Source organism: Hyla sarda, chromosome 13 (genome assembly GCF_029499605.1).
Source record: "Hyla sarda isolate aHylSar1 chromosome 13, aHylSar1.hap1, whole genome shotgun sequence".
Taxonomy (NCBI): domain Eukaryota; kingdom Metazoa; phylum Chordata; class Amphibia; order Anura; family Hylidae; genus Hyla; species Hyla sarda.
Window position 1 is genome coordinate 16,884,673 of NC_079201.1, and position 13,232 is coordinate 16,897,904.

Genomic DNA, 13,232 nt, shown 5'->3' on the forward strand with positions numbered 1-13,232 from the left:
CTACCCATTGAAGTCATTGAGTAGCAAAATCTGCTGCATATTTTGCTACCCATTGACTTCAATGGGTAAGAAAATACACGGCAGAAAATATGCAGCAAAATGCAGCAGGTGGGATCCTACACTTACAGCGTCTTTAAGAACTCATGTTAACAGGTTTCTTATGTCTATTTCTTGTGTGTAGGATACAAAGATGAAGACTTCAGTTGGACCCATTACCTGAGACTAACAAAAGCTCATGTGGCTCCTAAACACCTATTTATAACTCCAAAAATAGTGAGTTCTGCACCTCTATAATGTTTACATGAGCAGACTCCCACCTATCGCACATCTATTGCATATTCTATGGATGTGTCATCAATGTATGAACCATCAAAAGCTTTTGTAATGGTCAATGTCATTCCAATATTCTTTTATAGTTCATAAATAAATTGTACAAGCCAAAATAAGAATAGTAAAAGTGAATATAAGAACTGTATAAGAATAGTATTGTATCTGATCAGAGAAAATGCCTCTTTCTTCACTTATTAGATCTTCCCTGAGAGGCAAGATGGACTAGTAGCTAAGGGATCCGGTTACATTCTGTCCATACAAGTCTATGGAGAAGGGGGGGAATAGGGAGAGAGGAAGGATGAAGTATCTGAAGAGAGGCAGAATTAAACAGAAACTAGCAGAGCTTATTGTAGTAATTGTCACCCAGGACTTTATTTACAGCTTAGACTGCTCAGTACTTCTCTATAATGTCCTCTATACTGCTGAGGAGATAAATGTGTGTATAGGAGACATCATAAAGGCTTGATTCTATCCATTAGCTTAGTGACAACTGAAATAGTGCTACTCCCTTATGTATACACACATGAAAACTTATCCGAAAACAGCAGATACGCTTTAAGGTTTTTATACTGTTTGGTTTTGAATGTGCTTATTGTAGCATGTGTAGCATGTTTCGTGACCATAGCATCATAGCATGTGTAGCAGGTTTTGTGACAATAAAAAAAAATATATGACAACCAGACAAGGGAAAAGAAGCAAAAAAAAAATTGGCACTGAATATACTACTGCTTATAGATGCAACATTGCCAATATGCGGACCATGAATGGAGATGGAGCATGTGTAACCCAATTAGGATCCCAGGAGGTGATTCACGGAAACAAAGAATAATCCAAATATGTAGATACCAAGAAAATAGGAAACGGAGCACTCACCCGGTGCGTGTCCTAAAAAGGTGGCTGGTCACCAAACAGGGTCTTCAGCACAGGGAGGCAGTGGATGGAACGGGGGGAGCTCAGACGCCGGCCACGGTCCGTATCGCGCCAATGGGGGCTTCGTCAGGCCGTATGGCCTGACGAAGCCCCCATTGGTGCGATACGGACCGTGGCCGGCGTCTGAGCTCCCCCCGTTCCATCTACCGCCTCCCTGCTGAAGACCCTGTTTGGTGACCAGCCACCTTTTGAGGACACGCAGCGGGTGAGTGCTCCGTTTCCTATTTTCTTGGTATCTACAAAAAAATATATATATATTTTATGTTGACACACCTGAAATAAAGACTTAATAGAATGCCATCTTGTGGACCCAAATCCATACGTTTCACAAACTTCCATTAATGCATGACTAAAGTGTCCATTAGCCAGCATTTGCTATTAATAACCGGCTTCCCCATTTGTATTACCAGTTCCGATAAACTTTCCTTATGACTACTGATATATAATGGACACACAATAGAGCTCAGTCACTATTCATGTGATATCCACTCGACATCATTAATTCTAGTCATGCATGATACAAATATTAAAGGGTTTATCCAGGAAAAAACTTTTATATATATATATATATATATATATATATATATGTATACATCAACTGGCTCCAGAAATTTAAACAGATTTGTAAAATATTTCTATTAAAAAATCTTAATCCTTTCAGTACTTATGAGCTTCTGAAGTTAAGGTTGTTCTTTTCTGTCTAAGTGCTCTCAGATGACACCTGTCTTGGGAAACGCCCAGTTTAGAAGAGGTTTGCTATGGGGATTTTCTTCTAAACTGGGCGTTTCCCAAGACAGGTGTCATCAGAGAGGACTTAGACAGAAAAGAACAACCTTAACTTCAGAAGCTCATAAGTACTGAAAGGATTAAGATTTTTTTAATAGAAGTAATTTACAAATCTGTTTAACTTTCTGGAGCCAGTTGATATATATATATAAAAAAGTTTTTTCCTGGATAACCCCTTTAATATTTTTCTTTTCTATCTTTAACATCATACATTTGGTCTGCTGTTTCTAGTATAACTCACCATACTTGGTATTCTCTTTATAGGGTGCCCCCCCATCCCTCTTTCGGGTGGGTATGAAATTGGAAGCCGTTGACAAGATGAATCCATCTCTCATATGCGTGGCCAGCGTCACTGATGTAGTAGAAGACAGATTTCTTGTGCACTTCGATAACTGGGGTGACACCTACGACTATTGGTAGGAAAATGGTTTTGCTAATCTAGACTTGCATGCAATGGAATTTTCTATCGGAAGAAGCCGTCTCTGATCCACAGCCGAAATCCAAGGCATATACTTGGATTACTTCACTTTGTTTTGCTCATGAATTAACCCTGTTCAATGGGGATAATCTGCATCCAGGCTTCCTGTTATAGTTTCTTTGCAGATTACGGATCAAGAAGGAACAAGAAATTTCTTTCATATCTAAAAAAAATAAAAAAATAAAAAATCTGAAAAATCTGTTTTGGATAAACTATGCTGAGCATTTCCCACTAAAATGGAATTGTAGATTTCATGCGGCATCCACATAAAATTTATATTGTGACAATAGCTTTAGGTTATTTTTAGGCTATATTTACAGTACAATTTAGGTCCATTCTATTGGGTTTTAGTTGTTTTCTGACAGCCAGAATATTGCAGCATGGAATCATAATCATGTCAGCAGGATCCTTTTAGAACTGACCCGGCTCAGTCAAAAATCGAAACAGTAATTCTGGTGTCAACAGGGTCTTAAAGGGTACCTTTCATCAAAAAAACTTTTGCTATATTATAGATTAACGTATGCAGAATAACTTTCCAATAACATGTTATTAAAAAATATGCTTCTTTCTATTTAATTTTCCACTTTGAAAAAATGACCACTAGGGGTCTCCCTACCAGTCCTTTTTTTTTATAGATTTCAGACTCATGCTGGAGTCCTAAATCTCAGACTGCAGCCGGGACACAGACAAGCTCAGCACTGATCCCTGGTAGTGACCAGTGGTGAGTATGTCTGTGTCCCGGCTGCAGTCTGAGATTTAGGACTCCAGCATGAGTCTGAAATGCTTGCTGCCAGGACTGGTAGGGAGACCCCTAGTGGTCATTTTTTCAAAGTGGAAAATTAAATAGAAAGAAGCATATTTTTTAATAACATGCTATTGGAAAGTTATTCTGCATACATTAATCTATAATATAGCAAAAGTTTTTTTTGAAGAAAGGTACCCTTTAAAATACAGTTTTATACAGCAGGAAAGTTCCTAAATGATTATCATTTCACATAATAGTTACACTATATGCAACGCACAGCAGAGCATCTTTGCCAAGTAGCCCTAGCTTTATTGTATCAATATTGCCGCTATATGCAAGATTACAGCTGACTATTGGTTGTCAATTATTAGTTATTGCTACCACTATCATGAGTTGTATATGGAGATAATAATATCATTTTTATATGAAAAAATCAGTCTCTTTGCGCGAAAGTGATAAATCATTTCTACTTTTTTTTTTAGGTGCGACCCTAGTAGTCCCTATGTTCATCCTGTGGGTTGGTGTCAAGAACAAGGGAAACCTCTTACTCCCCCTCAAGGTATTGGTGCAAAAGAAGTTATATTATATACTACGATATATATACAGAATAAAAATGTAAAAGGAGAAGATATTGTTAAAAGTAATAGCTTTGTCGCCTTCCTGTAGATTATCCAGACCCTGATAACTTCACCTGGGAGAGATACCTGTTGGAGACAGGAGCCACTGCGGTGCCAGCCAGAGCTTTCCACACTGTAATATTATAACTTTATAACATAAAAAGTTTGATTTACTCAAATATCACTTATTCATAACCAGTTTTCATCCCTAAAATCTTCTTAAGCGTCCCCCACATGGATTCAAAGACAACATGAAGCTGGAAGCAGTAGACAGGAGGAATCCCTCATTGATCCGGGTGGCATCTGTGATGGACGTCGAAGAGTGCAGAATAAAGGTGAATACGTTGGTTGAGTCCATTATGGGCAAAAAAAACGTCTCCCATTACATGCCTATGTCTTTTGTGGCTTGGACCATTTGCCCTGTGTGGGTGTTAATGTGCTTCCATCTTATGTTGTGGGGCACGGGGAAGGGTTAATAATACCTGGGTTTCTGACAACCCGTCCCGCCTTCCAAGGTTCACTTTGATGGCTGGAGCCATTTGTATGACTTTTGGCTGGACGCTGACCACCCAGATTTACACCCTTTGGGTTGGTGCCAGAGAACAGGACACCCACTGCAAACTCCACTCCGTAAGTACTGCGAACTATAATTCGGTCGTGGATGAATTCAGCCTTAATAATACTAGGATATAACGTAAGGGTACGTTCAGACGAGTGGATCCACAGCGTATTTTATGCTGCGGATCCGCCGCCAGAGGACCGCTACAGGGTGCCTTTAGATGTGCCTGCTTGGAGCGGCAATACGCCGCTACGAGCAGACACACTGCGATGTGCGAGTCGCTGCGCGCACATGCGCGGCAACTCGCACATCGCAGCAGTGTGTCTGCTCGTAGAGGCGTATTGCCACTCTGAGCAGGCACATGTAAAGGCACCCTGTAGGGGTCTTTCAGCGGCGCATACGCGCACATCGCGTGAGTGCGAGTACACCGCACATGCGCAGCAACTCGCACATCGCAGCAGTGTGTCTGCTCGTAGCGCCGTATTACCGCTCTGAGCAGCCAGATGTAAAGGCACCCTGTAGGGTCCTTCAGCGGCGCATCCGCAGCGTAAAATACGCTGTGGATCCGCTCGTCTGAACATACCCTTAAGCAGCTTTTCTTGGTCTGTTGAACTAAAACTCCCAGCTGTTGCAAAACTACAACTCCGAGCATGCCCGGACAGCCAGTGGCTGTCCGGGCATGCTGGGAGTTGTAGTTTTGCAGCAGCTCGAGGTCCACAGTTTAAAGACCACTAATTTACATAGTCAGTAATAGAACAAAATGTTTCCTCTGTCTCACTTCACTCTCTTATCCCAGGACACCGTGATTCTCCCAACTTATCGCCAGGCGCTTGCGTGTCCCTCAGCTGTAAGGGGATTTCTCACTCAAGAAGCAACAAATACAGTTTCCAGCACAGGTTTGCACTCTTTTGAGCTTTTATTACTGTAAAACTGCATGTGTTATTTGTTTCTTGGTCCCCGGAGACAACATTAACTAGAACGGCTGGTGCTAAGTGTGCCATATTATGGAATTCCCAAAAGAGCTAGAAAACGGAAACTCTTTCGATAAGGGATTCTATTGATTCCAGTGGAAAGCACAGCTTGAAAGAAAGAGGCTTTAAAAGGGTACTCCGGTGGAAAACATTTTTTTTTTTTTAAATCAACTGGTGCCTGAAAATTAAACAGATTTGTAAATTTTTAATTCTTCCAGTACTTATCAGCTGCTGTTATGATCCCCAGGAAGTTCTTTTCTTTTTTAATTTCCTTTCTGTCTGACCACAGTGCTCTCTGCTGACACCTCTGTCCATTTTAGGAACTGTCCAGAGCAGGATAGGCTTTCTATGGGGATTTGCTCCTACTCTGGACAGTTCCTAAAATAGACAGAGGTGTCAGTAGAGAGCACTGTGGTCAGACAGAAAGGAAATTCAAAAAGAAAAGAAGAACTTCCTGTGGATCAACGGCAGCTGATAAGTACTGGAAGGATTAAGATTTTTTAATAGAAGTAATTTACAAATCTGTTTAGCTTTCCGGTACCAGTTGATTAAAACATTTTTTTTCCCAGTGGAGTACCCCTTTAATTCAGTTCTAGCACTTCTCCAACTTGATATTGTCTTAATTTATAAAATAGGTGGTAGCACTTCCAACGCGTTTCGAGTTCCTACCAAAATCTCAAGTTTGTGCATGTACATATATGTGTGTATATATATATATATATATATATATATATATATATATACACACACAGACATATATATATATATATATACACATATATATATATATATACATATATATACACACACAGACATATATATATATATATATATATATACACATATATATATATATACATATATATACACACACAGACATATATATATATATATATATATATATACACATATATATATATATATATATATATATACACACACATATGCACAAACTTGAGAGAGCACGGTATAAAGACAATCTAAAGTGAGGGAAACGGCAAGACTGGCTTAATTTATTAATTTCCTTCACTCATTCTACAGGTTGTTTGTGGGGCAGGCAGGACTGCTGCTTCCTCTTTAAGCGGCAATGTCTCACACTGACCTTTCCCAAGTAACCAGGGTGGTATTAATTAAAGTTGAATTTGTGGTGATTAAGACCACTGCTTCCTGTGTTTGGCAATAGGACCGAGGCCATGGCTGATGTGTCCAGGGAGCTTCCTGGCCTTCTTGGCATGATTGTGGCCCCAAGAGAAAGAGGTCTCAGATTTTTTGTTATATAGTAAAACTTCCCTAAAAGACCCCCACTATGAGAAGACCACCACCTGATCCAGATCAGATTTCATGCAACAGATTTTCAGTCTACCATACAATATGAATAGTGCCCATTTTCTTTGAGAAGACCACCCCACATAGAACACTACGTTCAATGCAATCTTCCTGTAGAGGTGTATTTAGCCTGTGTAGGTAAGGATTCCCGACAGCAGCAGCACAGTATTAAACATGATGGCTGTATAGGGCTAGTAGTAGTAGTAGTCATAAAACTAGGGGTCCCCATACCATCGAGAACATAATCCTGTCTGGCTGCAGCATCATCTTTGTCCCAGCTGAAGCACAGGCTGGGACAAAGTCCAGGAAATGAGGGCAGGACTAGCACTCCTCTGTGCTCACTCCTGCCCTATCAGACTGCCGCATGAAAACAGAGAGATGGGGGTTACAGAGCAGCCTGCAGTGATTGGATGGAGAGACCAAGCACAGCACAGCAGACTCAGGGAGGAAGTGAATGCATGGTGAGTGAGGGCGGGCTCAGTGCTTGCCTCGGACATGTCCCTTCCTGAGCAGTGGATGTAAGAATGAGTGAGCAGCAATATGTAGGGATTTGTGAGCCGAATACAGAAGCTAGACATGTAAAGTATCTGCATGATCTAGTGAGTAACATATAGAAGCATTATTTTTTTCCGAAATATGACGCTTTAATTTTACGCTGAATCGATTCACTCATCTCTAGAAAGGACATAACGATTCCTATAAAAAAACATAAAGGGACAGATTTACTGGTCCCAATAATAAAAAATAACTGGTGTACAAGCCATGTGCCATGTTTATTTCGCATGTTCGCGTCCTAGTTTCTTTTTAAGGTGTGGACCTCTTCATTTTGCTTGAGTCCTTTATGGTTCCTCTGTTTTTGCCTATAGGAAGTGCCCCACTCCCGGCTGTGACGGTTCTGGCCATGTGACTGGGAGATTCACAGCTCACCACTGTCTGTCTGGTTGTCCCTTGGCCGATCGTAACCAGCAGCCGGCAAGAACCAGGAATCCTATCCCGTTGCCTCCTCGGAGGAAATCCAGACACCACGGCAGGTGACAGATCAATGTGAAGATGCATGCTCATCAGTTCAAGAGGATCTGTGAATTCGGTTGGGGGGGCAGCCCAGACAATCCAAATAGTTGATGTCATATGGATCTTACACCAACACTACTAGAAAGATCAAAGTGATCGAATACCTAGACATCTAATTTAGGATCAGGGTCCTGTGCCTCCGAGTCTAGAGGTTCTGGGAACCAGAAAACTCAAAATCATAATCAAATCCACTGTACAAAGAAAAACTGTAACCCGCACTCACCGCTAAGCTTCTGTAAAGCCGGGTTCACACTACGTTTTTCCCATACTGTTTTCAATCCGTTTTTCTAAAGAAAACTGTATGGCAAAAAAACGGATGGAACAGTATGGAAAAAAAGTAAACCATATGCGTTTTTAAACAGTATACTGTTTTTTAAAAGTGCATACAGTTTTGTCAGTTTTTATAGAAAAAAAACCCCATACGTTTTTGAAAATTTTGTCCATTTTTAATGGGAGGGGTCTTGGGTGGGGACTTTAGGATTCAAATGTGCATGTGCAAAGTAAAAACGTATAAGTTTTTCCCATATGGAACCGTATATATGTGCGTTTCCCATTGACGTCCATGTTAAAAAAAAACGTATGCGGTTGCAGTACGGTTTTTAAACCGGAGTCAAAACCGTGGTTGACCACAATTTTGTCTCCGGTTTAAAAACCGTACTGCAACCGCATACGTTTTTTTTTAACATGGACGTCAATGGGAAACGCACATGTATATGGTTCCATACGGCACATGTATACGGTTTACTTCGCACATGCAAATCCTAAAGTCCCCACCCAAGACCCCTCCCAAAATTTTCAAAAACGTATGGTTTTTTTTTCTATAAAAACTGACGGAACTGTATGCACTTTTAAAAACAGTATACTGTTTAAAAACGCATACGGTTTACTTTTTTCCATACTGTTTCATCCGGCTTTTTTGCCATACGGTTTTCTTTAGAAAAACGGATTGAAAACAGTATGGCAAAAACGTAGTGTGAACCCAGCCTAAGTCGACTCGGCTGTCTCGGCTCTCACAGACTCTCTGGTAATAGATCCGCTACAGGGCGCTCAGAGGCGACTAAGTTTCACACTGGTTGCGCTTCTTCTGGCCTCATATGGATGTTAGCTTGATGTGGGGGCAGCCATGACAATCCAAATACAGTGGTCCCTCAACTTACAATATTAATTGGTTCCAGGGCAATCATTGTATGTTGAAACCATTGTATGTTGAGACCAGAACTCTATGGAAACCTGGTAATTGGTTCTGAAGCCACCAAAATGTCATCCAAAAATAGGAAAAAGTTAAGATTAAAGAAAAATAAGTAGATAACTAATATAGATAAAGCAAATCCTTACATATAAATTAATGCTGAGAGCTGTAGATCACTATCTATTTCAGTGTTTCCCAAAGAGGGTGCCTCCAGCTGTTGCAAAACTACAACTCCCAGCATGCCCGGACAGCCTTCGGCTGTCCGGGCAATCTGGGAGTTGTAGCTTTGCAACAGCTGGAGGCACCCTCTTTGGGAAACACTGGTCTATGTAGAGGAAAGAAGCTTCTTCAGGTTCCTGCACAGAACACGCAATGTCCTAAAAAAAAAGTAAAATGGAGCCGCCCTCACCTGATGTCCAAAGGAGCAGCTAACTGTGGCAGATGTAAAGAGTACAGAACATGTACTGTAGGGGGCACTACCAGACACCAGTCAGTGCATGCACTTTAGGAATACAGGGGTTTTACCAGTGCAGTATCCATTCTGATTGGTCGGTTCTTCCAGCCATTGACACGTTTCACAGATTCCGTATGTTGAGTCTGGTTTCAAGTTACAATGGTCCAGAAAAGACCATTGTATGTTGAAACTATTGTATGTTGAGGCCATTGTAAGTCGAGGGATCACTGCAGTTGATGTTCAAGGAAGTTGTGTCTTATGGATGTTAGTTAGATGTTGCACTAAATTGTAAGGCTACTGTGTGAATGTAAAAATCTTCAGTCACACCCATCCTCCTTGGATATAGACTAGAGCCCTGCAGGGGAATGTTTTCTTAAAGGGGTACTCCAGTGGAAAACTTTTTCTTTTCGTTTTTTTCTTTTAATCAACTGGTGCCAGAAAGTTAAACAGATTTGTAAATTACTTCTATTAAAACATCTTAATCCTTCCAGTACTTCTCAGCTGCTGAATACTACAGAGGAAATTATTTTCTTTTTGGAACACAGAGCTCTCTGCTGACATCACGACCACAGTGCTCTCTGCTGACATCTCTGTCCATTTTAGGAACTGCCCAGAGCAGCATATGTTTGCTATGGGGATTTTCTCCTACTCTGGACAGTTCTTAAAATGGACAGAGATGTCTGCAGAGAGCACTGTGGTCGTGATGTCAGCTGAGAGCTCTGTGTTCCAAAAGGAAAAGAATTTCCTCTGTTGTTTTCAGCAGCTAATAAGTACTGGAAGGATTAAGATTTTTTAATAGAAGTAATTTCAAATCTGTTTAAATTTCTGGCACCAGTTGATAAAAAAAAATTTAAAAAAATTAAAAAAAATAAAAAAGTTTTCCACTGGAGTACCCCTTTAATCAACTGGTGCCAGAAAGTTAAACAGATTTGTAATTATTTCAGCTCTCTGCTGACACCTCTGTCCATTTTAGGAACTGTCCAGAGCAGGAGAGGTTTTCTATGGGGATTTGCTCCTACTCTGAACAGTTCAAAAAGTAAAGAAATTCCTGTGGATCTTAACAGCTGCTGATAAGTACTGGAAGGATTAAGATTTTTTAATAGAAGTAATTTACAAATCTGTTTGACTTTCTGGCACCAGTTTATTTAAAAAGAAAAAATAATGTTTTCCAGTGGAGTACCCCTTTAATAAATATGTTGGGTTTTTGTGAAAATTTTGGGGACACGTCCACTTTTTGGCAACCATGCCCCCTTTTCTCAATGGACACGCCCCTTTTTTGGGTTTTCTCAGTAAAATGGAGAGTTAGTCAGGTTTTTTTTTCCATTCTGGCGCATATTCTGGTGCAGACAGAAAATCTGGCGCACAAACCTGACAAAACATGTCGGGTTTACTAAGTAAATCAGGGCCAAGGTGTTCATCTCTATAAATTAATGCATCACACACATTATTGATTTCGCAAAATTCACGATTCCTTAGTCATGTTTATATCCCATTTATAGAATCGGACGTCCTCCCAAATATCGCAGGGTGCAGCAAGACAATTTTCAAGGTAGGGAACAACTGAGACAATTTAGAAGTATTTCCTAACCCATGTTTTCCAACCATGGTGCCTCCAGCTGTTGCAAAACTACAACTCCCAGCATGCCCGGACAGCCGAAGGCTGTCCGGGCATGCTGGGAGTTGTAGTTTTGCAACAGCTGGAGGCTCATTGGTTGGGAAACACTGTACTAGATGCTTATTTCTTTCTTGTAATATTTAATCTCTATATTAACGTCTCTACACAGACCCAGTTCACCAGTCCCTATTTATGTCAGCCATGTCTGTCCATCCGGATCGCGCCCTTGCTCACTGCTGGGAACAGCACTGCCGTCTATTGCCTGGCGTAGCCGGCATCAGCGCTAGCACTGTATCAAAGTGGAGTACGGAAGAGGTATTTATTTTACCTTCAATTTTCCAGACCCTGCTATGTGTATCGTATCATGTCTCTGCCGAGTGAGAGCCAATAGGCTGACAATGACGTTTGCACATTTGTATCAATGCTCTTCATATGCGGATATGACAGTATTATTTATTTGTAATCTATGATTTTCATTCACAATGAAGAAAAACCTTTTTTTTATTTTCCTTTTCAGGTGTTCAACTTTGTGCAGACCCTGATAGGATGTGAGGATCAAGCCCGGCTGTTCAAAGAGGAGGTAAGATGCCTGATTTTTTTTTTTAAGTGCCATGATGGTCGCCATAGGAAAGCTGCAGTCCTAATACTTTAAAGGGGTTCTCCACCATAAGGTGCTTTTAGTACGTGCCTGGCAGACAGTAATGGACATGCTTAGGAAGGATCTGCGCTTGTCTTGGGGCTAAATGGCCATGTTGTGAAATTACCATAACTAACATGGCTAGGTTTTTGTGAACTGGTATTTCCTGTTTGAGTTTTCTTCTTTGCCTACAAATCCCATAATTCCATTTTCCTCCCTTTCACACATCAGCCACCCAACCCATTAAAATATAAATGAGCTGCATCCATTCAATCAGGGTGCCTACAGCTGTTGCATTAGTTGCAGTTGATCTCTCTCCCACCAAGCGATCCCTCCACCCATTGAAGCAGACAGGCTCCCTGTCATCAGCTGACTAGTGATGTCAGGTCTCGGACACATTGCAAGCTGGGAAAAATCTGAGACAACAGTCATTTTGTATGCCGGTAAAAATAAATATTGGGGTGAAAATCACAGAATTGTGAGAAAACCGTCACACACTGGTACAGACACTACATTATGAACTACTCTAACTTTACAGCCCCTGTAGAATAGTCAAATAAAAAATAATTCTGGAATACCCCTTTAAGAAGCACTCTAGTCATTTTTTATTTTGCTTATATAGTGCAGCATAGGCTATTATTAGAGAATATTGTTGAGGATCTTGTGTATGCCTTGTGTGTACCTCTTGTCGCTGATGTGGCAGGCATGAGTTTGCAGCCATATTGATTGCAATTCCATCATTGAAATTATTTCTTAAAGGAGATGTCCGGTGCGGACTATTCCTATTCCATCCTGCCAGGGCTGCAAAAAAAGAGAAAACGAACTTTCACTTACCTTCCTACATTCACTCGGAGCTCCGCAACAGCTTATCGGTCGGCCGGGCTGTCTACTTCCTACTTCCCTTAGCCCGGAATGTCACACGGCGCTTCAGCCTATCACCGGCCGCAGCGATGTCCCGCCTCGGCCGGTGATAGGCTGAAGCGCCGTGTGACGTTCCGGGCTAAGGGAAGTAGGAAGTAGACAGCCCGGCCGACCAATAAGCTGTTGCAGAGCTCCGAGTGAATGTAGGAAGTTAAAGGGGTACTCCGATGGAAAACATTTTTTTTTTATCAACTGGTGCCAGAAAATTAAAAAGATTGGTAAATTATTTCTATAAAAAAAAAATCTTAATCCTTCCAGTACTGCTGAATACTACAGAGGAAATTCTTTTCTTTTTTGTCTTGTCCACAGTGCTCTCTGCTGACACCTCTGTCCGTGTCAGGAACTGTCCAGATCAGCATAGGTTTGCTATGAGGACAGTTCCTGATACGGGCATCAGGTGTCAGCAGAGAGCGCTGTGGACATGACAAAAAAGAAATTGTAGCATACAGCTGCTAAAAAGTACTGGAAGGATAAAGATTTTTTAATAGACGTAATTTACAAATCTGTTTAACTTTCTGGCACCAGTTGATTTAAAAAAAAAAAAATGTTTTCCACCGGAGTACCCCTTTAAGTGAAAGTTTGTTTTCTCTTTTTTTTTGCAGC

At 40.9% G+C, this 13,232-nt stretch overlaps 2 protein-coding genes across 25 annotated transcripts in view; one reads left to right on the top strand and one right to left on the bottom strand.

The window, feature by feature from the left end:
• The window catches only part of L3MBTL1 (L3MBTL histone methyl-lysine binding protein 1), a 42,524-nt gene that overhangs the window by 23,355 nt on the left and 5,937 nt on the right, over positions 1-13,232 (top strand). For all 7 annotated transcript variants that reach the window (XM_056549966.1, XM_056549969.1, XM_056549965.1 and 4 more), the window contains 11 exons: positions 182-273; positions 2,311-2,462; positions 3,752-3,828; positions 3,936-4,021; positions 4,111-4,221; positions 4,402-4,516; positions 5,242-5,341; positions 7,609-7,773; positions 10,956-11,005; positions 11,241-11,386; positions 11,589-11,651. In XM_056549966.1, the coding sequence (XP_056405941.1) occupies positions 182-273; positions 2,311-2,462; positions 3,752-3,828; positions 3,936-4,021; positions 4,111-4,221; positions 4,402-4,516; positions 5,242-5,341; positions 7,609-7,773; positions 10,956-11,005; positions 11,241-11,386; positions 11,589-11,651 (1,157 nt within the window). The remainder of the gene's footprint in view (positions 1-181; positions 274-2,310; positions 2,463-3,751; positions 3,829-3,935; positions 4,022-4,110; positions 4,222-4,401; positions 4,517-5,241; positions 5,342-7,608; positions 7,774-10,955; positions 11,006-11,240; positions 11,387-11,588; positions 11,652-13,232) is intronic.
• The window catches only part of LOC130297468 (uncharacterized), a 308,752-nt gene that overhangs the window by 9,727 nt on the left and 285,793 nt on the right, over positions 1-13,232 (bottom strand). For 17 of the 18 annotated variants that reach the window (XR_008849535.1, XR_008849538.1, XR_008849542.1 and 14 more), the window contains one exon: positions 2,469-2,687. The exons of the other annotated variant lie outside the window; for it this stretch is intronic. The gene's annotated coding sequence lies outside the window, so the exon portion shown is untranslated. Of the gene's footprint in view, positions 1-2,468; positions 2,688-13,232 lie in introns of those variants that run through there. 18 annotated transcript variants of the gene reach the window in all.